At 45.9% G+C, this 26,773-nt stretch overlaps 1 protein-coding gene across 1 annotated transcript in view; it reads left to right on the top strand.

The window, feature by feature from the left end:
- Window positions 1-25,169, top strand: part of LOC119376052 (copper-transporting ATPase 1-like) — a 40,137-nt gene extending 14,968 nt beyond the window's left edge. The window contains 9 exon segments of the mRNA XM_037646036.2: window positions 2,159-2,299; window positions 4,169-4,357; window positions 16,077-16,259; window positions 17,268-17,538; window positions 19,893-20,045; window positions 20,839-20,981; window positions 21,390-21,593; window positions 22,308-22,425; window positions 24,934-25,169. Coding sequence (XP_037501964.2) covers window positions 2,159-2,299; window positions 4,169-4,357; window positions 16,077-16,259; window positions 17,268-17,538; window positions 19,893-20,045; window positions 20,839-20,981; window positions 21,390-21,593; window positions 22,308-22,425; window positions 24,934-25,040 — 1,509 coding nt within the window. The 3' untranslated portion in view covers window positions 25,041-25,169.
- Window positions 25,170-26,773: the final 1,604 nt, after the last annotated feature.

Below are 26,773 nucleotides of genomic sequence, written 5' to 3'. Positions count from 1 at the left end.
CCCATAGGAGTCAGTGCATTTCGTAGCTCGCGACTACGAAAGATATTCATACCGCAGTCCCTCATTAACGAAATTTTTGAAACGCGAGTGCGCAAATAATCTACTCTCGCAACATTAACTACATTCGAAAACTGCTGAAATGCATTCATACTAAACTTAAAATGTGCCAAACTATCGCTACAGTGCACTTGAGAAGCAGCCTCCACTATTGTTTACAAAAAACATAAAGCTGCCGACAATGATGATGATGATGATGATGCCTTGCCGAAACACCTGCTCGTTATCGCGGACTACGTAGCCAAAGCTAGGGTGCTATCGCGGAATGATTCTGTTTCCGATTCCAATGCCTTTCGTGCTTTTCGCGCTTGGCCAGTGGTCAGAACGACGGTCCGTCCGCGTTATCAACGCGATCAGCCAGCCGTGAGTGGTGGATGATAAGAATAGCGTAGAATATGGCATGGAATCGGAAATAGCATCGTTCCGCGATTGCACCCCTACATTCCTCATGGAGTTTTCTTCGCTGGCTTGGCTCTGTGCTTGGCTTTGTCGGCTTTGCGCGCACGTGGTCGCGTGTGTGGAGCCATTTGTGGAGCGTTTGTTTGGTCGCTTGGTGCAACGTGAATTGTGTGTTGCGATTGCTTCGTCCGATTTCGCTGCCTGTGAAGATGCCGCTTCCAACGAAAAAGCGGAAGTTCATCTCGCTTGAAGATAAGGCTGCAACCATAAGTGAGGTGGAAAAGGGCAGGAAAAAAAATTGACACTGCCGATGAATTCGGCGTTGCGTGCAGCTCGCTGTCCATGATTCTGCGCTGATCCGCGCTGATCCAGCGAAGCCGGAAAAAGGTTCGCCTGTAGGTGCACTTGATGGCGGTACTGGTGACAGCGCAGTGCCGCCGTCACTGACCAGTGCATGGGACGAACTTTGTGCAGCGGCAAACGAGATTCCCGATCGAGAGGCATGAAATTGCTGCATGGCCCGCCAAAGCAAACTTGCTGACTTTTGGAAATAAAATGTGTTTTTTGTAAATTCCATGTAATTTCTGCCGCACTCTCGCGCCAACGAAGTTTCCGCAAGAGCGAAATTTTGTGCTTTCCCCACCGATTTCGTTATTGCGGGTTTCAACTGTATTGACATCTACAAGGCCGATTTAGAACTCCGGACTTGAAGGGAGCACACCCCTGTCCACCACATTAGTTGGGCTTCCACAAAAGTTGAAAGAGGAGGAGAGGCTGAGGAAATGGCATCTTTGGCTCTCACGTGTAAAGTGTTGTCGGCAACACTTTGGTTGCACCAAATCATGTACATAAATATAATTCGTCCTCTACATTGCCTCATTCTTGATATGACAACTATGAAACACCACCCCGGCAGTCCTTCATCAACCTAGCGAAAGGAAACACTTTCATGTTGCTATCTATAAGAATATGCTTAAGAATCCTCTCTAATTTCTTTTTCTGCAATTTCGCTTCGAAGTATTAGAAAAATATTCGAGAAATATTCGAAAAATATTCTATTCGATTCGCACTCACACTTCAATATTCGAATTCGCTTCGCACCCAAAATTTTGCTATTCGCACAGCTCTAACTTTTTCCTTAAAGTTTGTGAAGGTACAACTTATGGATAAAACCGTTCATGCCGACAGGACGTGTGTGTGTGTGTGTGTGTGTGTGTGTGTGTGTGTGTGTGTGTGTGTGTGTGTATGCATGCATTTGTGTGTGCATTGTGTGCAAAAAACTGCATGGTGCAAAATGAAAGTTTAGTTACCTCAACTGCTAAAGATGTCAGCTAAAAAATATCAGCACCCGTGGCTTGCCGTGTAGGGTGTGGTGGCAGCACTAAAGCTATGGCCTCTGTGATGTAGGTGCCTCAGTGGTTTTGTACTCCTGCGTTGTAGTAGAGAACATTGAACCGTTACCATTGAGCGTTGCATTTTATGTGCAACTGACTGATTGATTATTCTTGAGGTTCAGTAGAGATTTTTCAAGTATGTCTTGGTTGTTATGTATGTCCTATGTGTGGCATCGCATGTATGTGAGAATTTGCCTGTTAGCAATTCAATAAACTACAAAACAGCACTGTTTTGTTTGTCCAACTGCATATTATGTAGTTTGTAGACGTTTCATTGCACACATATTTACTGCCTTGTTTCTATGCAGGCTCCAATTCAGCAGCTGGCAGACAAAATAGCTGGTTACTTTGTTCCTGGTGTAGTGCTGGTCTCGCTGCTGACTTTGTTTGCTTGGGTCTTAATTGGATTTCACAATGTGGAGTACGTCACACGATTCTACAAGAGACAGGTAAAAGTTGTTTGGCTTTGTACTCTCTTTATTGAATGACCTTATTATCATCACAGAACATGGCATCATTTTTGGAGGTTGTACACTCTCTCTTATTTATATATGCACATGTTTGTTGCAGTCAGGCCTGTAGCCAGCGGGAAAGGGACCCTAGGGGCCTATACCTCCACTCCAACCCCGCCTGAAACTATATTGGTGGGGACGGGTTGGAGGAGAGTTTTGAAACACTGATCTTGCTCTGAGTAATGAATTTTATATATTTATCAAGTATGATGAGACCGATCAGCTGTACAAAATGCAAAGAAAAGAAGGATACACTGAATTTAATTCTGCCCCTTTTTACTGAAAATAATTACTGAAAATTAACTCTACTCGAATACTTGTGGCACCAAAGCCAGCACATGCTCCATACCCCACTTACTTCCCAAAAGATTTGTTACAGGCCTGGTTGTGGTATTGACAATATCAAGCTCATTTCGGTTAGCCTAATACCAAAGGTCAGTATCTTAGTACTTAAACTCGATCAGTATCTATAGCACTGATATTCAGGAACTTAATCGTTGCATTGCACTATGATGATTCAGATGTATGTTTGCATAAGCTTAAGTTAATAAATAAGTATACATAAATAAAATATTTGGTATTCAATGATGTGCTGCTTGTCACAGATGTGTTATTGTTTTCTGCATAATTCTTCACATGGTTGTTGGCAACTTCAACCGACACCGAAGATCTTTAAAACATTGGTACAGTAAAAGCTCATTAATTCGGATTTCTAGGGACCGGAAAAAATGTCCGAATTAACCGAATGTCCGAATTATCGAATGGTCGAAATAAACACAATAAATGCACGAGTTTTTTCAACATACCTTTACTTAACAAAGTAATCGCGGATGCTTGTCTGTTTTCGAGCAGAAATTCGTGCGGACACAATTTTTCTGAGCCCTTCAAGGTGCTCAGCAGCTCGCATGATGTCTGCAGTACCGCAAAAGTTTCACCCGTCATCCACGCTTTTCGGTTGGCACGGTAATCCACGGGAAGATTGTTGGTGTTCTTAAAGCAGCGTGGCTTTTGAACCTTTCCGATAACGAGAAGCGGCAAGCGCTCTGTTCCCGTCACGTTGGGGGATACAAGTACGGTTACTCGTTCCTTGCTTCTTGCCGCCGATTGAAGGATCCCCTTTCATCACTCTTCGTCACTTCTTGTCGGGAGAGCCCGTTATTCAGAGCACGCAAAATTTCTACTTTCGTGGTGAAGTCCCTGGCCTCGTACTTGGGCCGCTTCGCCGGCGTTGCCATCGGCGGAGAGTGCAGTCGCACGAGAAGTCAGCACAAAAGCACCAGCAACGATCAAGCTAAAGGAGCCGTACTGAAACGTTCCTCGATAAATCGGCGATCAACGATGCAGCACACCAACGGGAACAAAGCAACAAAACCCACACGCGAAAAAAAGGCGTTCAACCAGTCTCAATCCAAGCCAAGTTGATAATTGATGTCCATGGCGATGCTGCGTTTGAGCTTCACTTTTGTTCCGAACTGTTCTTTTATTTCGTTTTCGAGCCTCGCCAGCGGCCCGAAAGTCGCCGAATTATCCGATTTGCGGTCAAATCTGTCCGAAATAAACGAGCGCCCAGTCTCATAGAGTGATGCGTATATTTACAGGGACCAGATGACGTGTCCGAATTAACCGATTTTCCGAATTAACGAGAGTCGAATTAACGAGATTTTACTGTATATCTGCCGTAACAGCACCGCACATTGCATGATGAGCGTCTTCATTGGCAGTGCAGTGGTGGTAAACACAAAGCAATGCGGTATTCTTATACAATGCCATTCTCGCACTGCTAACACAATTAAATTCTATATGCAGCGATATCACGACTCGGACGCCGAGCTCATCTGCCAGTTTGCGTTCCAATGCGCCTTGACTGTGCTGTCCATCGCATGCCCTTGCTCGCTTGGCCTCGCAACACCCACAGCTGTCATGGTTGGGACAGGTGTTGGTGCATCCAATGGAATTCTGATCAAAGGAGGAGAGCCACTTGAAATTCTCCACAAGGTGAGTGAGATTGATTTCACACCTTTAATCTTGAACATGCCAACATGTTTTAGTAGTACTGGCAATACATTAAGAAGTGCTAAAATAAAGATACTGAGTCATGGGGCTGAAACATGGAGGATAACTAAGGAACTAGAGAAAACCGTGAGGACCACGCAGCGTGCAACGGAACGAAAAATGATAGGAGTAACACTAAGAGATTGGAGGAGGGCAGATTGGTCAGGGAACAAACCGGGGTAGCGGATATTCTGGTTGACCTCAAGTGAAAGAAATAGGCCTGGGCTGACCATGTAATGTGTAGGAAAAACAACAGATTGACAGTAGTAGTGACAGAATGGTTACTAAGGGACGGGAAACTCAGTCGAGGAAGAGAGAGTCCGATGGAGTGACGAAATTGAGAAGTTTGCAGGATATAATGGAATCGGCTCACACAGGATAGGGTATGCTGGAGATCATTGAGAAAGGCTTTTGTCCTGCAGTGGTCATAAACGGGCTGAAAATGATGATGAGATTTGTAGATTGCAGGTGTGGTATTGCAGAGATGTCAGTCTTTTTGTCGAGCTGTATATGTATAGCGCTGGGGGAGTGACGACAAACAGGGACAAGACGACACACAAAATGCAATTGTGTGTTGTCTTGTACATCTTTGTCATCATTTGCACAGCCTTATGCAACTTGAAAGTCATGCATGATTGATTCCAAATATGCATTCTTTTAGCCTCTTCCTCAGCAGAGTTGTAGTGCGATGTCAGAAACTGCACAAAAATGAAAGATAGGCAGTGCCAAGCTTAGATTCTCATTATCAAATGGCTATTACATCACAGACTTGGTGGCCGATTAAGCCTAGTTCCTTCATGATTGTCAACCAACAGTGTTCCTGAAAGGGAAGCTGAAGTGGTTTTAGAATTCAGTAAAACTTTGTTAGCAAGGACCAACATGATTGTTGACAATGGCATAATTTTTTTCTTTGTTGTGGCAGCAGGAGCTTTAAAATACACGAAAGAAAAGTTACCGTATTTACTCGATTCTACCGCGTCCTCGATTGTAACGCGCACCCGTTTTCCCCTACCCAAAAAAAAAAAGTAAAACATCGATTGTAACGTGCACCCATTTTTCGTGAGAGAAAAGAACAAAAAAAAAGTCCGTAGGAGTCAATCTTCGCACATTCCGAAAAACAAGTATTTGGGTTTTAAAGAACTAAAGTTTCAAAAAATAAAACACAGTCAAACAGCGGGCCTTGCCGCTAAACTGTCACCACTACGGTGGCGATACGAGTCGCGTAATGGATCAGTCCTCGTCGCTGTCGGACAACTCCTTGTCGCTGTAAACGCTCTTCAATTTCGAAAAACCGGCCCTGATTTGGTCCACTGAAACCTTTTCGTGAAGCTTTGCCGTAAAAAAAATCTTCTGCTTCTGTTTGCGCCAGTCTCGCACGCACGTTTCGGGAACTCCGAACAACCGCGATGCGGCCCGATATCCGTCCGTCTCTGCACATGTAATAACTTTTATTTTAAATGTGGCATCGCAGTGGACTCGTCAAGTATTTGGAGTCGGCACTTCCATGCAGTCGATGCGAATGCAGAACGGGACGACGAACTGCTAAGCACACGTACGAACTGAAACAATGGCAGAAATGGTCGAGGCGGGTAGGAGGCGGCCATCTTGAAATGCCGACGGTAATATGATAACAGAGAGAGAGAGAGAGAGCAACTTTATTAAAAAAAAAAAAAAGGTCCGGCGAGTTCTTCGGGGATTTAGGCTGATATCCCCACCTAGGCGTCGGCCACGAGCCCTTGAGCTCTGGCGGCTGCCTCGGCCCGCTGGACGGGCCAGAGTTGGTCCTCGAGGGCGAAGCTGAGCAGTGCAGTCTCCCAGCGCGTTCGGTTCGAGGCTGCGTCTCCGTCTGGTACCCCACCTCTGTCACACTCCCATAACATGTGTTCCAGGGTAGCCCTGGCCTCGCAAAACTTGCATCTTGCCGAATAAAGCTCTGGGTAACAGAGATTCAAGATCGCTGGGCTCGGAAACGTTCTGGTCTGCAGCTGTCGCCACGTGACCGCTTGCTTCTTGTTCAGTTTTTGGTGTGGTGGCGGAAATTTGCACCTGGACAATCTGTAATGTTGTGTTATTTCTCGAAAACTAGTGAGGCGATCCTCCCACTCCCACTCCCCGCCCGACGTCGCGGCCGAGGCGGCGGTGGTGTTGACGGTGGCGGCTCGGTCCGTAAGCCCTCGAGCCGCCCCGTGCGCCGCCTCATTGCCGGCGAGCGAAGTGGTGTGTGCGGGTGCCCATAAGATGTAAACGTCCCTATTCTCGGTTTTGCCCGCAAGCAGAATTCGTAACGCCTCGGGGGAGACGCGGCCGTTGGCAAAGTTGCGGACTGCGGTCTGGGAGTCGCTAATTACCACTTCGGCCGTGGTGGTGGCCACCGCGAGCGCGATAGCCACTTCCTCCGCTGTCTCCACGTGCTCAGTGCGTACCGTGACGCTTGTCTTGCAAGCGTTCTCATGATCTATTACCGCGGCCACGAAGCCGCGCCTGCATGCGTATCTGGCCACGTCCACGAACACCGCACCTCTACAGTTGCCATACTTCTTCTGTATGTCCTGTGCTCTCTTTTCCCTCCGACCCCTGTGGTATTCGGGATGCATGTTCTTCGGCAAGGGAAGAACGACCAATTTATCCCTGACGTTGCTTGGTACGTCGAGTTTTGACACCGTGCTGAGCGTGATACCCTATTCCTAACCTCTCTAGTATGTATCTGCCCGTCGGGCTCTTGGAAAGGCGTTCGTACTGCGCTATGTTCTGTGCCTCTATCAATAGGCCTCCCAAGCTCGGCCAGGGGGTGCTGCGTCGCACGCGTTTCGCCGCCTTTCTTGCGAAAACCGGTCGCTCCTGTCCCCACACCAGCCTTTTGACTGCGCTGTCTCCGCACGTTCAGGCACCCTGCACGCGCTGTTCTCTGCTCGCCGTGCACGTGCAGCTTCGCGTGTCGCTTGCTCTGAAGGTTTAGAAAGATCCCAGAGATGGCAAAAACGTTTTAACGGTGGGAATCTTACCAGAGGAGGACGGCTGATCGACCACCTTTTCGGGACCGAGCAGGTCGTCAAGGGCGATGCTGTTTTGTGCGAGCGCTACGTGCGTGCAGATGCTGAACGGGAACATTTCTTTGACATGAGTAGGGAGGTGACTGCGCGAGTTCTGTAATTATGTTACCGGTAAAACGCACATTCGTTGCGGCAGTCGTGTATACTCGGAGCTGTCAGCAACCATCCAGCACGCTTTGGCGTGCGTTTTCTATTGATAACTTTTCAATTGCTTGGATGCCAAGTTTGTCGTGCGGCTTTAAATTTATTATGAGCTCAGTGTGAAGAGCATAAATTTACATCTGCCCTGTTGAGTCACTGGCTGCATCGCAATGCGCAGTGTTCAGTTTCGTGGGAGTTTCACTTTTGCCGAGGTTTGCATCGAATGATAACAACGTCGGATCGCAAGTTTAATGTCGCCTTGGATTTTTTATAGAGCTCCCTTTGACAGCATAATGATATACGCAAACAAAAAATAAATAAATATTTCATGCCCGCTTCGACAATGCATGTTTCTTGCAGAGGCGTGTTTCATTTCGAATAATATCGACGCCTGATCACGCACCGTGTTCGCTTATTCGAATGTCGCTTTGGTTGTTTCGACAGCTCGCTTGGTCAGCATCATACTATAGGGGGTATGCACCTGACGTCATCCGCAAGGAGCGCTAGCGTCGTTCCAGGATGCCGCCATTTTGGCGGTCTCGGTGGTTCGCGGCGCTCATGGTGGCACTGTGGAACTATCTGTTTTTTCGCTTTTCTTGGTGCATCTGTGGACTGCAATGGACTTAAGCGCATACGCACGTGGGTTAGATAAACCTGCGCGATTGCGCTACCTGGCTGTAAACCCAGTAACGGGATGTAATGGCAGAAAAGAGATCACAGCAATTGCTGCAGTGCTGTTTTCAAATTGTTTTTGCTTCTCAACAACCGCTGCGTGCGGTGCTAATGTGTAGCCGATTTATCGCAGCTTTTTAGTGCAGGCGTCAAAGTTCTGCCGTACAGCACAATCGCTGTTGTCAGAAAAGTAAGCCGACTTCCCCGTTTATTTCTAATCGCGTTTGTTCTGTCGTGCTAGCGCCGTGTGAAACCCGCAAACACGGTAACGGGACGTCAGGGCAGGAAGGGATTACAGCACTTGCCAGTGGCTGTTTCTAAATGGTTTTCGCATTTCAACAACCGCTGATTGCCTTGCTCGTGTGTAGCTGAGTTATCGCAAGCGTTAAGCGACAGTTCTAGCTAGGGCGACGCGCAGCTTTCTGAAGGATTAAGTATGATCTAAGTCCATTCCGCGTTAAACGCGATCGCCAGAATTTAAGAAGCCGCGTTGCGTCGATCACTTACGTCGTGCAAATCAGCGTTGACGTTGCTTTATTCAGACATTTCTTAGTGTTCCAACTTTGCAGCTACGATAGCTTTCTAATTTATTTCAAATGTTTAGGTCACATCACTGAGGTTGTCTGTTTGTACTCCCAGGTTCGCCATTCACAGTCATTTAATGAAAAGCTCCTTACGCCGTGGCTTCTCATCAAAGAAGACTGTGAGGTACAGGCTGCTCACTGCACCTGCAAAGCTGGCCTTTGGTATGAAAAAGAAACCAACAGAGGCAGCATACTGATCCACAGGCTCCTTTTTCGTGTGGTTGTTACAACCAAACACGGCGCAGTTCACCATTGTCGCAGCTGGCTGACGTGCAACCACGGCACGTACCGTCTCTCCGCACACACAAATACGTTCAAAGATTTTCACGTAATAAATACGCACCGCGCACGAGACACTGCTGTGCGTGGGCTAAGCAGAACGCATACAGAACGTAGCCCGATACTGGCGGTACTGCTACGTGCTACTGCGCTCACGAACGGCCGGACCGCCAAAATGGCGTCGCTGCCCGGCGATGCTATCGCCACCTCGCGGATCAAGGTACAGTGCATACCCCCTATACAGGGGCGTAGCCAAGGGGGGGGGGGGGGGGGTTCAAACCCTCCCCGAAAATTTTCAATTTTGCTTGCGTATATGTACACGCACACATACAAACGCACGTACAAACATACATGAAGTATGGTTGGACCCCCCCCCCCCCCCGAAAAAATTTCTGGCTACGCCCCTGATACTATACAATACCCACTGGGATCGCGCATGTTTATGATTATGCCGAGATTTGTGCCCAATAATAAGCGCATCTGAATTCGCGAAGCCATCGAAAATTTAATTGCCACCTTGGTTCTTTTTTCAGCTCGTTTCCAAAGCGGCATGCAAGGCTTTTTATTACGTGCCGAACGCATGACATTAATACGAGGCACACCGTGGTGGATTAATTCGGATTAATTTCGGCCACCTGGGTTTCTTTAAGGTGTACGTAAATCTAAGTACGCCGGTGTTAGTGCATTTCGCTCCCATCGAAATGCAGCTGCTGTATGCGTGAATCGAACCCATGACCACGATTTTAGCAGCGCAACACTTCAGCCTTCTAAGCAATCACGGCGTGTCGCATGCAAGGCCAATATAAACGCTCAGTGCAAACATACAGCTTAATTCTGTTTACAGGGAGCCGCGACGGGAAATGTACCGCAATCAGCTGAATTAAACACTTAGTACTCACGGTACGTTATTTAAACTGTGGTGTAATAAGCCCAAATGCTCCGCTGCTGTAACATTACAAATGGTTGACTCGGAAAGCCAGCGCGCAATCTCGAAACGTACAGCGGCTGTCTATTTGTTGTAACTTCGGTTCACAAACGCACTTACCTTTCAAATGAGCACGATCATCGCGTTTCTCCCCGTTAATAGTTCGTAATACTGTGTACGACAAAAACTGCTTCAAGGTGACAAGACCGCGAAAGCATCGCGGCGAACTGCCATAATCCACTCTTGACGCCTCTGCTCCTCGGACTGCTTGCATTGGAAACGGTAGAACATGACAGGAAGTTTTCGGCTCTTCGACATTTTTAAACTTTTGTGACAGTTCACAATGCAGCAGGACTGCGTGCCTGCTTTCGAGTACGACGAAGGAACGGCACCCATAGCGTGAAAAATGCGAGATAAAAGCCCCGGGGAGCACGTTCTCCGCGCGCGCGATGGGAAAACCAAGCAAGAGCGACCCGTCCCAGCTACCGGAGTTTTCCCCTCTCTCCGCTGGGGCGGCGGACGGCGCTGCGCAAACTTGAGCGTTGGAGGCCTATTCTCCCAGCGTGTTGTGTAGACCCAGATCTAGTAACGTACTCGTGCTCGTGTTGATCGGTAGCCCTATTGCCTGTTTGTAAGCCTTCCTGATTAAGCATTCCATCTTTGTCTTCTCCGCGACCTGCCACTTGAGGTAGGGTGCCACGTACGTTATTCGGCTCATTACGAAGGCCTGAACTAGTCTGATCATATTGCACTCTTTCATCCCGCTGTGTCGGTTGGCTATGCGTCTCAGTAACCTGATGGTCTGAGCGACCGCGCCTTCCAGTCTTCTGATGGTCTCGCCGTTGTGGCCGTTTGCCGCGATGTGTAAGCCCAGAACGCGTATGTTATCTACCCTGGGCACGGGTCGCCCGTCGGACGTGCTTAGTCGTATGTCGCTACTGGGATCCTTATCATTCATCGAGCCGTTCGGCTTACGGCCTCTTCGCGTGGGTTTGTAAACTAAAAGTTCGGATTTTTCCGCTGAGCAGCTCAGGCCGGTGTGCTTTAAGTATTGCTCAACAGTCTCGATCGCACGCTGTAACGTCTGTTCTATGTGCCCGTCGCAGCCCTCCGTAACCCACAACGTAATGTCGTCGGCGTAAAGGCTGTGATTGAGCCCTTCGATTTCTTGTAGCTTGGCTGGCAACCCCACGAGAGCTATGTTAAAAAGCATGGGCGATATGACCCAACTCTATTTCCTCGGAAGTAAGCTCCCCGAAAGTGAGCTTGGCCTTTCTGTTCGTGAGAAAATCTCGAACGTAGTTGTACGTTCGTTCGCCGATTTATCGCCGATTTTCGTTATCGATTTATCGTCGAGATTCCTGAGTGTTTTGTTTGTGATACCGTCGGGCCCGGGCGCCGATTTAGTGTTTAGCTTCTGTAACACTGCCCTGATCTCTGACTCGCCGATCGGTCTGTCTAGGTCTTCGTTGACTGCGCCTCCGTAATCAGGATGCGTGTCCGATTGGGCAGAACTAATGTACCGTTCCGTGATCTCCCGTAAGATGTCCTGTTCGGAGCCTTTGTACGCATGTATAATTCTGTTGACGTTCTGTCTGTATGCGGTTTTCGTCTCCTCCGGATCTAACAGGTACCTAAGCAAGTTCCACGTCTTGGCGAACCCTAGCTGGTTCTCCATGTTACTGCAGGTACTTTCCCACTGTTGCTTACACAGCTGCTGCGCGTGACTCTCAATATCCCTGTTTAGCTTTGCTATCTTCTTTCTAAGCGATCTGTTGTGCCTTTGCCTTTTCCATCTTTCTTGCAAACTGCGCTTGGCCTCCCACATGTGTAGGAGTCTGCTATCTACGACTTCGAGTTCCGCCTCCGGCGGGACCAATCGCGTCGCCGCGGCAACGTCCCGTTTCAACGAGTCGGTCCATTCGCCAATATCGTCAATTGCTTCCTCCGATTCTTTCGACTCTCTAATGTTTCTGAACTTGTCCCACTCGACCAATTTGACCTGTTTACCTCTAGTCTTGCATGGTCCCGCCCTGACTTTAATCTCTATTATGATATGATCACTACCCAGATCCTGCTGCGTGTTCATCCAATGTGAATCGGCAATGTTTTTCGTAAAAGTTGAGTCTGGTGTGGTATCTACGCTAACGCTGTTACCTCGCCGCGTTGGGAAGGAGGGATCGGTAATGAGGGTCAGCCCTTCTTGCTGCGCGTCGAGCCACAGGTTCCTACCTTTGACGTTTTCGAATTTGTAGCCCCACGCGGTGTGTTGAGCGTTAAAGTCCCCAGCAATGAGGATCGCCCGTTTGCCCGCTATGGCGATCGTTTTCCGAATTAGCGTGCCGAATTTTTGTTTGCGTCGCGGACTGCTGTAGACGTTGAGAACAAAAAGGCTGCTAGCGACCTTCCGAGTTGGTATGATTTCTGATAAAATGTGCTCGATTCCCTTAATTTCTGTATCGTGTTGGACGGCCGTTAGACTTCGTCTGACCAGTGTGGTAACGGCCGATGCTTCCCCCGTGGCGTCCCTGTAGGGCCTGTAGCCCGATAATTTTGCCTTCCCGTTAGTTTCTTGTAATATTATAATGTCTGGATTTTCTTTGTTGATCAGGTATTGCTGTAAATGACATCTTTTCCTAGTGTACCCTCTGCAATTCCACTGCCAGATAGTGTACGTGTTGTGTCTATCCATGGTGGTATTACGGTTTTCCGGCGATCTCGGTCGTCTCTGTTACCGCAGGCCTGCTGTAAGGTTTTGCAGTCGTTTTAATGGGACCGCAACTGCTTGCTTGCGAGCCTCTGGTAGGCAGACTGACTGCCATCGATAACTTCGCTTCAAGCTCCCCCACGCGCGCTTGCATGGTGCCTAACTGCTGCTGTATCTGCTGTTGCATTGTGGCGAACTGCTGTTGCATTAATTTAGTCATCTGACCGAACATGTCCTCCATTTTCTTTTCAAGTCCTTTCTTATCTTCTTCCATTCGAAGTTCTAGCTCTTCCTGCAGTCTTTTTGTCTTACTCTCTGGCCTATGTGTTCTCTTTTCACTGCAGTCCGGATCTACTTCTATAGCCCTTCGTTTTGTGGGTACAGTCTCCTCTTCCCCACTTTCGATTATTTCCCCTGTAACTTCGGCGATTTGTGCTACGTGTGTGGTGACTTTGCCTGCGCTTTTCAGTCTAGCGTTTTCTTCTTTAAGAGCGTTAATCTCGTCCCTAAGTTTAGCGTTGTCTTTAGTAAGCTGCATAAGCATTTGCTTAATCTGCGCTAACTCTTTGTTAGTCTCGGTATTGGCGTTGGAGGGAGCAGCCTCGACCTTCGCGCGTCCGCCGGAGACGGTATCTGCCCAGCTCACCTCGAACAGTCCGGGGTGTCCGCTGCCGGCCTGTCCTCCCTCTTTCTGCATCGGTGTGTTGCCAGTCCTGGAGGTCGACTTGCTCCGGGCTCTGGGTCCGGAACTGGCCCTCGGCTGGGATGAGTCACCCTGCTTGCGGGTTCTCGACCGGGAGCAGGTGTGGGAGCGGGAACGCGAGCGAGACCGATGCTCGCGTCCGTCGTTCAACGCTGCGGTGTCGTCGACGCGCTTTTCGTTCTCCGTGCGTCGTTCGCTCGAGGCGTTTTCTTGTGGCTTTCTCTCCCATTGTCGCTTCTTAACCAAGTACGGGGTCTTAAACCTGGCCTTGCATTTCCTGTCGCCAGTCGGATGGTCCCTGCTGCAGAGGAGACACTTAGGCTCACATCGATGATCGGCGGTGGGTTCGGCGCTGCCACATCCACGACACCTTTTCACTTGCGGCTGTGGGCAGACGTCCGATCTGTGTCCTAGTCCTCCGCACGCGTAACACGTTTCATATTGCTTCTTGTACAGTACGCATCGGTACTCACAGCTCCTGTAGTACACGTAGCGCGGTACGTACGTGCCCTGGAACACAATGATCGCGTGATTGGTGCGACCCATTCTCTTGGCGTGTAATATGCCGGGGTTCCTCTCGTTTACGAGGCTCTTTTCAATGTCTTCGGGGGTATCGTAGTCCGGTATCCCTCGGATGATTCCTTTCGATGTATCTTCCGGCGCCGTCATGTACGCGGTGACTTCATATGTTCTGTCTCCCATGCGGAAGTCTTTCATCGCACAGTATTTATCTGCTCTTTCGAGCACGGGCGTACTCACTACAACGATGTTCTGCCTCTCGTTGATGCGAATGGAGTCCTTCACCACTTCTTCGGGCTTCAGCCCAGTTGCTCTCAGTATGCAGTCGCCTATCTGGGCAACGCTGTATCCAGCTGTGTTAAAGCCGTCCTTCGGTCGGATAATGACCTTGATGTCTTCTTTTGGCAAGTGTGGCTTCTTGGGTGCCGCGTTCATCCTCTGTATGTTCCTAGACGCTCGTCTTTTAAGGTCATCCGCGTCTGCTGACCTGGCGTCCCCTTGCCTCTCTGGTTTAATGTCCGCGTCGGACGCCCGGTTCTTCTTGTTACGTGCATGTATCGTTTTCCAGCCTTGTTCTTCTTGAATTTCGTTTGCAGAGATGTCTTCTCCTTCCATTGTTCGACCTCCATCACGTAAAGATGCGAGGCGAGTCAGGGGACGTGCACTCCCCTCGTTGAGGCTTGAGCTCCGGCCACGGTTGCGGCGGGAGTAACGGCGTCGCCTAGTCGTGCGTTGGGGTTAGCACTGCCGTCGGTGTGGCACCAACAAAAAGTAGCTTTAGCGGCCAAAAATGGCTCACCTGAATAAACTGTAGGTGTTGGTGAGGTTCGTTGACCTTCCTAGATCGTTGGTGATAATTTCACTCTCCAGAAGTGCGTATTTTCGCCGCTATCATTGAAACTTGGCGGAGCTCATAAGAAGTGCGTCCGCTGTCTTCGAACCCCTAGCGGCGATCTACATATGATAACAGAGTTTCTTTTTTTTTTCTTTCGGTACTCGATTCTAACACGCATGCGATTTTTGGACTCGTTTTACCGAAAAAAAGGTGCGCGTTAGATTCGAGTAAATACGGTAGTCTTGCTGCGCCCACGCGATTGTGCAGAAAGTGTGGGCGTGGAAACTAACTGGAACTACGTCATCGTCAGTAGCTTTGACGGAGCCGCGCAGCGCTGTCCTATATTCAACTGTGACCTCCATGACTAGTTCTGGCTGCACACGTTGGTGGAAGTGATTGTGAAGGCGATGCTTTAACAGTGCTGATGTTGCCGATAACACGGCACACCGAAGACGACGTCACTGCGTTCGCTCAGCATCTCAAGAAGCCCTACGGCTTAAGCCGCTGTTTTTTGCCAAGAAATGCTATTTGCGTTCACTTCAATGAACTCTTACATTGGTTTTTGAATTTAGCAGCGATCAAACTACGATTACGCACTCCAAAGTCATTTTTTTTAAAAGTGCTTCAGCTTCCCTTTAACCTGGGAGACTTTTATGGACCAATCTATGAGAAAGTCTTGGTGTATGTGCCAGTCGTATGTTATGATAGGTGGCACTGTTTGGTTGTGAAATTGAAGAGGTTCAATTTCTGCCTTTGTTTTATGGACAAGTAATCAGTGTTTTCTGGCTGAAGAAATGTAAACGAATGCTTAGAAGAGTGGCCTGGCACATAGAACTGATGAAATGGTGGCATGCACCAACTCCAAATTGATGCAACCTGTAAAATGCAAGAAAAGTGATGACTTTAGGAAAAAAATGATTTGTTCTAGTCTCACCCATGGGACTAACAAACTTACTCAAACTATATGGATTTGTTGGTTTTTCAGCACAAAAGCTCTACCTCAGCACTCGTGGCATACGTTTTAAGTTATCTTGTCATGTATTTCCAACATTGGTTCTTCAGTATGTCAGACTACTTACTCCTGGCCTAGAGCTAATTTGTGCAAAATCTGACACTTGCTTTACACACAGTGGTAGCACACTTGTGCTTGTATTTCATCATATACCAGCCATGCCTGTTCTGTATTTTTCCTATTCCATCTATGACCCTTTGTTGTGTGTAGAGCTACCATGTGAATATCTTTACAGGTCAATTGTGTGGTGTTTGACAAAACGGGCACCCTCACCAATGGTGTGCCAGTGCTAACGCGCATGACACTGCTGGTTGAAAGCAAGGTGTGCTCTCTTGCCAAGCTGCTTTTCCTGGCTGGAACAGCCGAGGCCAACAGTGAGCATCCCATTGGAGCTGCCATCACCAAGTTTGTCAAAGAGGTTGGTGCTACTGATCTAGTTTGTAAAGATGGTCTCAAGCGTGGTCTATAGCATTGCATTCAATTGATAACCTCGGACAACAGTTAAGGTAGAACAGAGAGAACCAGGAGAGTTGCACTAGAGCCTGGTTCACCAGGATCTTGTGCATAGAAACACTGTGTTAAACGAGGGCTGCCTCTGAAGGCTACTGTTTAAAAAGCAGTTTATTTTTCCTCGGGAGTTTGGTTTGAGAAATGAACTTATATCTTGTGTTAAGTAAATAGACTCTATTTCAAAGGCCACTTCATAAGAACAAGCTCTTTGCTCCCATAAAATTTAGCAGCATTTTGCACCAACATCAGCAAAGGCCTTTGGTTTTTGTGTGCACATCCTTTTTTTTTCCCATGAGATAAGAATTGTGCCAGAGTCTTCATGTGTTAAGTAATGCACATCACTCTTAGGTTTATTGTTGTAATAATGTTGCCTCTTAATTATGTGTATACTGTACTTCGACAAAGGTAATACGCTGTAGTCATCTATAGCGTTACTTTTTTGTGCCTTCATGTAATCAATTCTGTCAGCAGTACTGCTTTCAATAATTTTCAGGGCTAACGTAAGTCCGCATGAATGAACAAGTGGACAGGTGCCGCTTTTAAAGGTACATCAGAGAAGACGAGGAAGTGAATTCATAGGCCTTTACTCAATCACTTTTGCTGACTGGTAGCTAAGTTTGATTTTTTTCATGTACTTAGATTTAGGTGCACGTTAAAGAACCCCAGGTGGTCGAAATTTGCGGAGCCCTCCACTACGGCGTCTCTCATAATCATATCGTGGTTTTGGGACGTTAAACCCCAGATATTATTATTATTAAGTTTGATTTTCGCATCTGATACTAAAAACACGTAAGATATGTTGGATAACTTGCTGTTTTCATGGCCACACATTGATGTAAGTTATTTGTGTACAAGATGTCTGTGCTAAATTTTAAACCGCACTGTTTTTCTTTCCTTTTTTTTTTTTACGATGTAGACATTAAAGATTGACACCCTTGGGAAGTGCGAGGACTTTGGGGCTGTTCCTGGTTGTGGCCTGCGGTGCCGCATTTCTGGAGTGGATGCTTCGCTAAGCAACATTGCAGATTTGGAGCGCCTTGTCACTGACACCAAGCACCCTCGCAGCAGCTATGTGGCTTCCTCAGATGACGTGGTGATTGACCGGTGGATACTACCAGCCCATATACGGGGTGACACCTTGCTCAGTCCACCCCAGGACCGGTTGGTTGACGTGCCAAACCCTCAAGGTGAACCATTCTTTTGGGCCTTTCGCTGACTAGCACAGTTACATCATACTGATGTCCATCCAAACTTGCTTACTACAGAATTCATTATCGCCAAGCTGTGAGTTTCGAGTGTCAAATCTCATAAATTTTGTTCAATTCTTAGCGAAAAGTGGTGCGGTTCATAACTGTAAAACATACCGTGCAGTGTCAGTGCATGTTAAAGGGCCAGTAAACAGCCCCGAGGTTCAAAAATTCTAATGAAGAGAAATATGCGCACTTTTGTTATGTGAACATGCTGCCACAAGAATTTTGTGAATACGTGCTATAATAAGGAAGTTACAGGGGTTAGAACATCTGTTTCAGCTGGTTTCAAATTTTCGCATGGCCTTGCCACGCTTCTCCGCCGCAGGGAGAGGAAAGCGTAGCCCGTCGTTGTGACTGCCCAATTCGGCAACGTGACATGATGTCAACAATTAACGTCATCGGCGAGCTCGATGAGTCACAATGCTTTTCCGCCTGCTGCGGCTCCTGGTTGTTTATTGTTTACGTTGTTGCAAATGCTCCATAACTTGACCGGCAGTTTTCAGCCGTTCGGTATTTTTAATCCTTTGTGACATTTCACAATGCAGCAGGAATGCGTGCCTGCTTTCCAAGACGACGAAGGGGCGCGAAAGAAAACAACTTCGCTTGCCGCTCTTGCAATGGGAAAACCAAGCAAGCGAGACCTATCCGGGCTACCAGAGATTCTCCCTCTCTCCACTCGATTTGCAGCTGACAGCCGAACAACGCTTCCTTGACGTGTTGCTCATGTCGAAGGCGAAGTGCGCGCAGGTGCTATGCAGTGCGAGGAATATACGCGCGACAACCCGACAACTGTGTGGTTGAAACCGCATCACCGCAGGGCCAAGAAACAAGGCGCAGTTTCGTATCGGTGGGTGGGAACAGGAACTGACGTTAACTCAGGTCATCGAAAGTATCCAGAGCCCTCCACTACAGTGTCTCTCGTAGCCTCAGTTGCTTTGGGACGTTAAACAAAACTCCATAAAACAACCAGCCATAACGGCAAAACAAGTTTTTCTGGGAGGCAATTTGCAGAACTAATGGCAATGCAGTCATTTTTGCAAACAGCTTGTAGAAACATAGTGTGCTCGTATTACAACAGGAAAAATGTAGACGTGGCTCCCATAATAAATCTGTTTGCCAGAGAAAACATGTAGTGTGTGCATCTCATACTTCATCTTCAATAGAATGACGACCTCCAATGCCATTAGTTGGGTGAGTGTACAATGCTGAGAACCATGCTTGCAAATTATGAGAAGGTTCGCAATTTTTTTCACATTTCATGGTGATGATAAAATTTGAGGAATTCTGCTCGGGGTACAGTAGAGCCGCCTCAGCTCAAAACAAGTGTGAAGAAGCCATTGTGCATCTTTGGCATTGCACATTTCATGCAGGGGTTCTTGTGAATCAGCAATACTGTGGTTTGTTCAAAGCCCTCGAAACAGAAGGGGCCTCAGTGAGTTGTGCTGTTTCTAACTTTAAAGTTAAGAATACAGTAAAACATTATTCACTGTAGCTGAATCAGATGAAACGCGTGTTTATCCTGGTAACACGTTAACGGCATTAGTGGTATTGCACTGTGGAAATGGGCTCCAGTGTCGCAAGCATAATTGAACCCATTGTAGCATATATACCACTCAACCTTATTATACCAAGTTCTGATAAGACAGGAAGATACTTTTCTTATATCTTATATTCATTATAAGCATATATGCATGGATTGCCGAAGGAAAAAAAAAAAAGGTTCGATTCATCTATATGAAAGAAATGCAAATGAGGTGTCTACAATAGGCCAGCAAAGGGTGTCTTGTGAATTTTAACTGTCTGTCGATGTCTTGCATCATGAATTCAGGCGTCTGAAAGATTGAGCAGTGACTGTATTAGATATTTTTGCTACCAGGATATATGTTTTTAGTCGCATAACCGATACACTGTTGGATCTCACATTTTCAATTTCATTATACTGGAATGCCCCATTGAAGCTTAGCATGACCAATCAAACTCTATATTTACCTCATTATAGCTAATCATTTGTTACAGCCATGTTCATTATGGAAACATTTGACAATTCTTCTTTGCTGGAGTAACATCTTTGTACTTGATCATTATTTTTGCGGGTTTTGTTTGCTTCAATCATGTAACACGAGGTTTGGAGCTTTATATTGCTCACCAATACCTAAGGTAACATTTCAGCAGTGTATCCTTGTTAATATGGCTCAAGGTAGACACAGGGGCACTTCTGATGTTTTACTGCTTCAGGACTGTAGTGGGAGAGTCATAAATGCAGGTTAACCTGATATGCTTGGCTTCCACAGAACGCTCGTCCATCCATGTTGGCAGCAGCACTGTTCTCATCGGCAACCGGGAATGGATGCATCGCAATGGCATTGCAGTTGACATCGAAGTGAGCAAACTCATGGAGCAGCACGAAGAGAAGGGCCAAACAGCAGTGCTCTGTGCCATCGATGGTAATCATTCTCTTGGCTTATCAGTCATGCTGTCTTGTGCGCAATGTTTCTTGCTTATGCCCTTAACAGCTGATGTGCTCTGAAGCGTACAAATGTAAGCTTCACATTTCGTTAGATGTCGTAATGTGTGCACTTCGGGCTGCACTCATTGGGTTGTAGGGTTCATAAAACAGACATGCTTTGTCAGTGTACATATTGTTGTCTTTTTGACTGTATAAGCTGATTATTTGATGAAGCAGCACACAACATACACAATCACGCACACATAAAATGATACAAACACAAGCACCCAGCTCTTATGTTTGTGTCATTTTATGTGTGCGTGAATGTATCCTTTGTGCACTGCTTCATCAAATATCATGGCTCACCAACTAGCCCATCACTACATATTAAGTGAGCTGATGTGTTCCGAGCACTTGTTGCCTCTCTTGGTGCTGTTGTTAGTTCATGTCCTTCTGCCTCTTTATCCCTTGCCTCTGTTCTCTATACAGTTATTACCACATTTGCTATCTTAAGTCTTTCCATTGCACTTGGCCAATTTCACCGCTTTCTCAAACATACCTGGCTGCTTGTTTCATTTCACTCTTATTATCGCTGCTTCTTCTTTTCGTCTGTTTTCTAACTGATATTCACAAACGTAGTACACAATTTCAGACATGAAGGGGTTTCTAATTTCTGGTTAGTGTCGTAAAAACTAAAATCTTCATGAGACTGCTGAACTGCTTAGCACTCTATATAGTTAGCAAAGAACCATACGGGATAAACTTCTCTTCCCTGTTTTTTCATTTGACAGGAGTGCTGGTCTGCATGCTGGCCGTTGCTGACACTGTCAAGCCTGAAGCCAACTTGACAGTTTACACATTGAAGAAAATGGGCCACGATGTTATTCTCCTCACAGGCGACAACAAGCGCACTGCAGCTTCAATAGCTCGTCAGGTGTGGGCAGCTGCATGGCTGTTTCTCTGATCACTTGCAGTTACCATTCTTGTGCTGGTAGTTCATTATACTGCACTTGTATTTTTTCAACGTGTCTTTTTTATATTAATTTGCTTAGTCTGCATGTGTATTAGAACTAGTACGCTACAGTGCATGCTTCTGCTGATAATTAGTGGTGCTTTGCTCTACGTTTCGAATTTAATAACAGCAAACTTTAGATTTTACAAAAATGATGGTGTTTCTCAGAACTGTGAGACACTGCATTGGGCCTTAACTTTTGGCATTGACGCAAGTTAGCGTGTCCCTTGGCTCTATTTAATAAGGTTGTGATTCAGACCACATTACAACAGCCTGTGCTGCTTTGTATTTTGCCTGGACAACCATGCTGGTTCCTCGCATCGTTTCCAGGTTGGAATCAAACATGTCTATTCGGAAGTGCTCCCGTCACATAAGGTGATGATGATCCGAAGGCTTCAAGAGCAGGGACGACGTGTTGCCATGGTGGGAGACGGCATCAACGACTCCCCAGCCCTGGCTCAAGCTGACATTGGCATTGCCATTGCTAATGGCACCGACGTTGCAGTTGAGGCTGCCGATGTTGTCCTTGTTCGTGTGAGTACTGACCATTCGTAAAGACGCATGTTTAGTATTGTACAGTATATTACTTCGTTTTCCACTTACAAGATGCTTAAAGGGGCCTTAATCTTTAATGAGGCAGCCACTTCAATGGCTTAATTACAAGTTGCTTATAAACCGTGTAATTCTTATTTGAAGTGATGCTTTTGTGATTCGCTTGACGTGCACAGTTTGTCATAGAAAGGAACACCAAAGAAAAACAAATACCCTTGTAATAGAAAGTTACTATTCTAGCTAACCAAGCTTCAAGAAGATGCTTGGTTAGCCAGAAACATGCAAAAATAAAATGCAACTGGGGACACCACAATGCCTTGAAGTTTCATACCAACTTGCTGTGGCATCAAAGATTTTGACTCCTAGAGCCTGCATATACTTAATTCTTTATTGGTAAATATGAAATAAATTGTGTTCTATGGAAATTGGAGACCTAACATGGTAAGTTTCAGGAAATTTTACTGAGCCAGCTAGGCCAAAATACAAACAGAAAGCGATATTAAAATTGGGGCAAAATCTGAAAATGAAACATTGACCTCAGTTTTCTTTGCAGTAAAGCAATTATGACAAAATTAATAATGATAGAGTTATCAAACAGTAATTTATTGGTATAAACTGATTTATTGTTTCACTTTAGTATTCTTTTAAGTTGTCATTCAGGTTTTGTAGGTTTGTTATGTGATCATCCTGTTTCAGAATGACCTCCTTGATGTTGTCGGTGCCATAGCCCTCTCCAGAGTTACTGTAAAAAAGATACGCCTCAATTTTTTCTTTGCCACTGTCTACAACCTTGTTGGAATTCCACTGGCAGCTGGTACGTACCCTTCTAGGTCTCTTTCACGTATTTGTGCTCATTTTCACTCATTGCTTTGATTTGGCAGCAGTCAATAACTGCTTTCCTAAAGGGACACTAAAGGCAAATAACAATTTATGTCAGAGTGAAAGCCCAATGTATGACAACTTCTAAAACGGCAGTATTATCAACAGCAGTGCCCTACTTACCGAGAAATTAAGCTAAATGTATCACATGATGAGCGCCACAAGTGGGACATTTTCGAAGTGATCCCGATGACGTATGGAAGCCGGCCTACAATAAATCACTAGTAATCAAACTAGCAGCAGTAAAAAAAGAACATTCCGAGCATCAAAAGACGTAATAAAACGCTGTTTGTTCGTTTCCGCTTGATTCATAGAAAACAAAACCTCCGTGGCGTTGCCATGGGGAACGGCGCGCGTGGTTCAAAGGTTCTGTTTTCGCCAAACTGCGCCTCGCCCGTCTCAGTGGTAGTTTCGGGATCGCCTACTGCCGTGCGTGTTTTGCGCGCTCGTGAAAGTCGCTCTGACAGAAAGTTCAACAAAATGCCGCATGCGTGTGATATTGCCGGATGCCCGAATGGTGCACAACGCCAGTGCTGCAGCAAGGAAACCGGTGTGTCTTTTCACTGGGTGCCGCGGAATGAACCCTTATGCTCGAAGTGTCATGCCATTGCGCCAGTGTGCTAAACAGTCAAAACCTCTCGTGTGTGCTCGCTGCACTTTCGTACTGAGGATTACGAGACCAACTGCAACTTGGTGAAGGCTTTGAATGTGCCCATCCGAGCAAGTCTTTGCCGCAGCGCCGTTGTTGCTACTGTGGGTCCCGCTACTTCCGCTCGGCTGCTACTAGTGTCGGCGGCCGCGCAGTAAAAGCGGGCAACGTTGGGCACGGCAGCAGTGACGTATGAAAGTCGTATTTTCAGGCGGGAGATTTGAAGCGCGCTAAAGCGATGCGGACCACTAAAAACGTGATTTTATTTCAAAATAAGCACTTCCTTGGCACAAAAGCAGCACTACGAGGTTTCTGGACCGCTATTTCAACAATCAACATCGACTTAATATTTGCCTTTAGTGTCCCTTTAATGTTAAGGACATACACAGGCAGAGTTTCATTGTCCAGGGTTTGTATCAAAACAGTTGGCTTCTGATGATTTGACCTTGGCAATGCAGAAAAAAACTGTTTACGATTCGCTTTCAATTCGAATTCAGGAAAATTGGGGCATACACGAGACTTTCAAACATGGCACAAACAACAGCTGTATTAAATTTGCCAATTTCAATGAACAAAACTCGGCCACTCTGTCAGTTGTTCACAGTCTTTACCTCGCCATTTCTTGCCTGTGCCAAATGTACTCACCTTAGTTACCTCTATGAATTATCTTCATACTTGCAATAATCAGTTTCTATGCAGAAAGATGTGTACATCCATCTTACAGCAGAGCTGTTATGCTAGAGTTTCGCTGTGTGTCGTAGAAAAAAAACTATCATCATCATGAACCGGCACGCACTCTCTTTGTCCTCTTCTTCCTTTTCTGCCTTGCTACCAGAACACGTGCGCCGATTTGTCCAGCGTGAGATGGAGTAACTCTGATGGGCGGGAGAACGAGTACAGAGAGAGCGAAAGAGAGAGAGAAATTCTTGACAAAAAAAATTTCTTGGTGAGGCAAGATTCGAACCCGTGTACCCACGATCCGAAGGCAAGCATCGTAACCACTCTGCTATCCAGGCACGCTAACAGAGCATAGCATAGCCTTGTACAGATAGTATAGTATGGCAAGGGGGTGGGAAAGGAAAGTGAAGGTGAGGGGGAGAGAAAGGAGGTGGGGAGAACGAGTTTGGAGAGAGAGGGAGAAAGAGAAAGAAAGCTATAGAAAGAATGAGACAGCGAGAAAAAGATAGAAGGCGAGAGAATGTCTATAGGGAGCGAGATAAAGAAAGAGAAAAATAGAGAGAAAGAAAGGGAAGAAAGGGAGAAAAGATAGAAAGACAGAGAAAGAAATAGATAGAGATAGAAAGAAACAGACACTAAAAAGAGTAGAGAAAAAAAGACTGAAACCATAGCCATGTATAGTATAGTGATGCGAGGGGTGGGAAAGAGAGAGATGAGAGTGTAAAAGCGTAGCCAAGCCTGGACCGGCTAGGTGCCCACCAGCTCTGCTGTGACCAAGCCTTGTGCGACTTAGTAGAAGCTATGCAAATTTTTTCATTCATAGCACTACATTTTCTTACTTTGCTCCGCGCTTTCTTTGGATACGTGATACCCAGTAACTGCATCCTTCACACAGCAGATCGGCCTGACATCTAAGCACAAATGATTTTGTCACCACCAATCACCTCACAAGAAAAAATGCATGCCGTTGTGTTGCTTGCTAGCTTTGTTTATTGTGCCAACCTTGCATTAGTGAAAAAAGTGAAAAACAGAAGCGTAAAGATAAGGTACATCCCACTGGTGTGATCTCTTGTGCAGATGCGATACTGTTGATCACACATGTGACTTGCTGTGCAGGTGTTTTCATGCCCTATGGTCTCGTCCTCAAGCCTTGGATGGGATCTCTAGCCATGGCCATGTCAAGTGTCTCAGTAGTTTCGTTTTCACTCATGCTCAAGCTGTAAGTTGCTGCGGCATCACATGGCTTACCTTATCAGGGTCATTTTTAAATTTAACTCTTGGAAGCGTGTTGTGTATGTGATTACTACAAGCAGAGTTTTGCACACCTTACAGGAGACCAACTGGAGATACTATCAGATCTGTCAAAGATGATGCAGTAGTGTTTGAAGCTGTCCGTTGAACTGTGACTGTTGTTTATTTATATATTTATTTAAAAAAAAACGAAAGGCCCTCATGACGAGGGTATTACATGGGGGGACAGGCATCAGCTACCTGTTACACATCTCAAAAGTTGAAACAAAAGTACAAAGCAAATGGAGTGAAACAATGTACAATATTCATTTTCAAACAGATAACAAACATGAAACAGCAGCCGAAGTCGCCAGAAAAGCACAGCGAAGAACAAAAAAATAAAAAGAAAAACTAAAATACTAAGATTAGCTAACAAGTTGTTTGTGAATAAGGTCTTGAAATTTACTGAGGTTTTGTTCTGTGTAGGGGTGTGCGAATATTCGAAATTTCGAATATTTTTCGAATAGTGTTTGCTATTCGATTCGATTCGCACTGAAATTTTACTATTCGAACTATTTGAACTTCCCAAAGACAAATGCAGTCAACGTCCGATTGAAAGTGACCCCTTCAGATTTTTAATATGCTTCACCTCATTACACTCTCGTATTGCGGCAAAGCTGCCTTTTAAGCTCCGTTACGGTCGAATTATGCCAAGAGGCAGTCAACGTCCGATTGAAAGCGGTCCCTAGATTTTCAAAATGCTTCACTTCATCACACCCCGGTATTGCGGCAAAGCTGCCTTTCAAGCTCCGTTACGGTCGAACTTTGCCAAGAGACGGTTAACGTCCGATTGGAAGTGGTCCCTAGATTTCTCAATATGCTTCACCTCATTACACCCCAGTATTGCGGCAAAGCTGCCTTTCAAGCTCCGCTATGGTCGCAAATGTACTAACTCAAGAAAACGCTGGTGGTCGATTCCACGAAAGATCGAAAAAGGGTGTGTATTTGATGTTTCCGATTTTCCTGATAATTTTGTATGTTGTGCACATATGATTGCACAGCACGAAATCGCAGTTCGTTTTCAAATAAAAATTTTTTTCAACACAGGAAAATTCGACAAGTGTCGCCTGTTGACGACGACCATTTTACGAAGAGTGCGTTTTCGTAAATTCGCAATCATGCTGGCAGCCACTGGAGCTATATATTACAAATATCTTTCTTTTTGGCGGAAGTAGAAGTAAAGAGGAAATAGCTCTTATCATTTCATGGAATTCTGAGTAAATTATGTATTTTTAAAAATTCACGAAAAATGCTGTGTTTTTGAAAATTAGTCAAATTTGGGACGCTATGGCTACTTCTGTGAACATCTTAGCTTGTTCATATTTGCAGTATGAATAGGCCTTTATGTGACTAATGAACCTCTGCATTTGTATTTCTCTAATAATTTTCGAAGTAGTAAATTTTCATGCTCGAAACACCAAAAAGAGAAAAGTGCTCCTCCATTCAAAAATCTATAATAAAAAAAACCCAATCTCAATTTTGTTCAAAGTCCTCCAAAATGTTCTCAAAGGACTGCAGAATGATATTATGAAAAAACATGTTGCATCATTTTTATTAGAACAAAAGCAGAAAATGTCAAACATTGTGTTTCCAGAGCGTGGTGGACACTGCGTAAAGGACATCTCTAGTAACAAGAAAATACAGTAACACGTCTTTTTCCTTCTCT

This window comes from Rhipicephalus sanguineus, unplaced genomic scaffold (assembly GCF_013339695.2).
Source record: "Rhipicephalus sanguineus isolate Rsan-2018 unplaced genomic scaffold, BIME_Rsan_1.4 Seq1074, whole genome shotgun sequence".
In the NCBI taxonomy this organism is placed as follows: Eukaryota; Metazoa; Arthropoda; class Arachnida; order Ixodida; family Ixodidae; genus Rhipicephalus; species Rhipicephalus sanguineus.
Note: the sequence above shows the minus strand (reverse complement) of the source record. Positions and strands in the feature narration are given on the sequence as shown.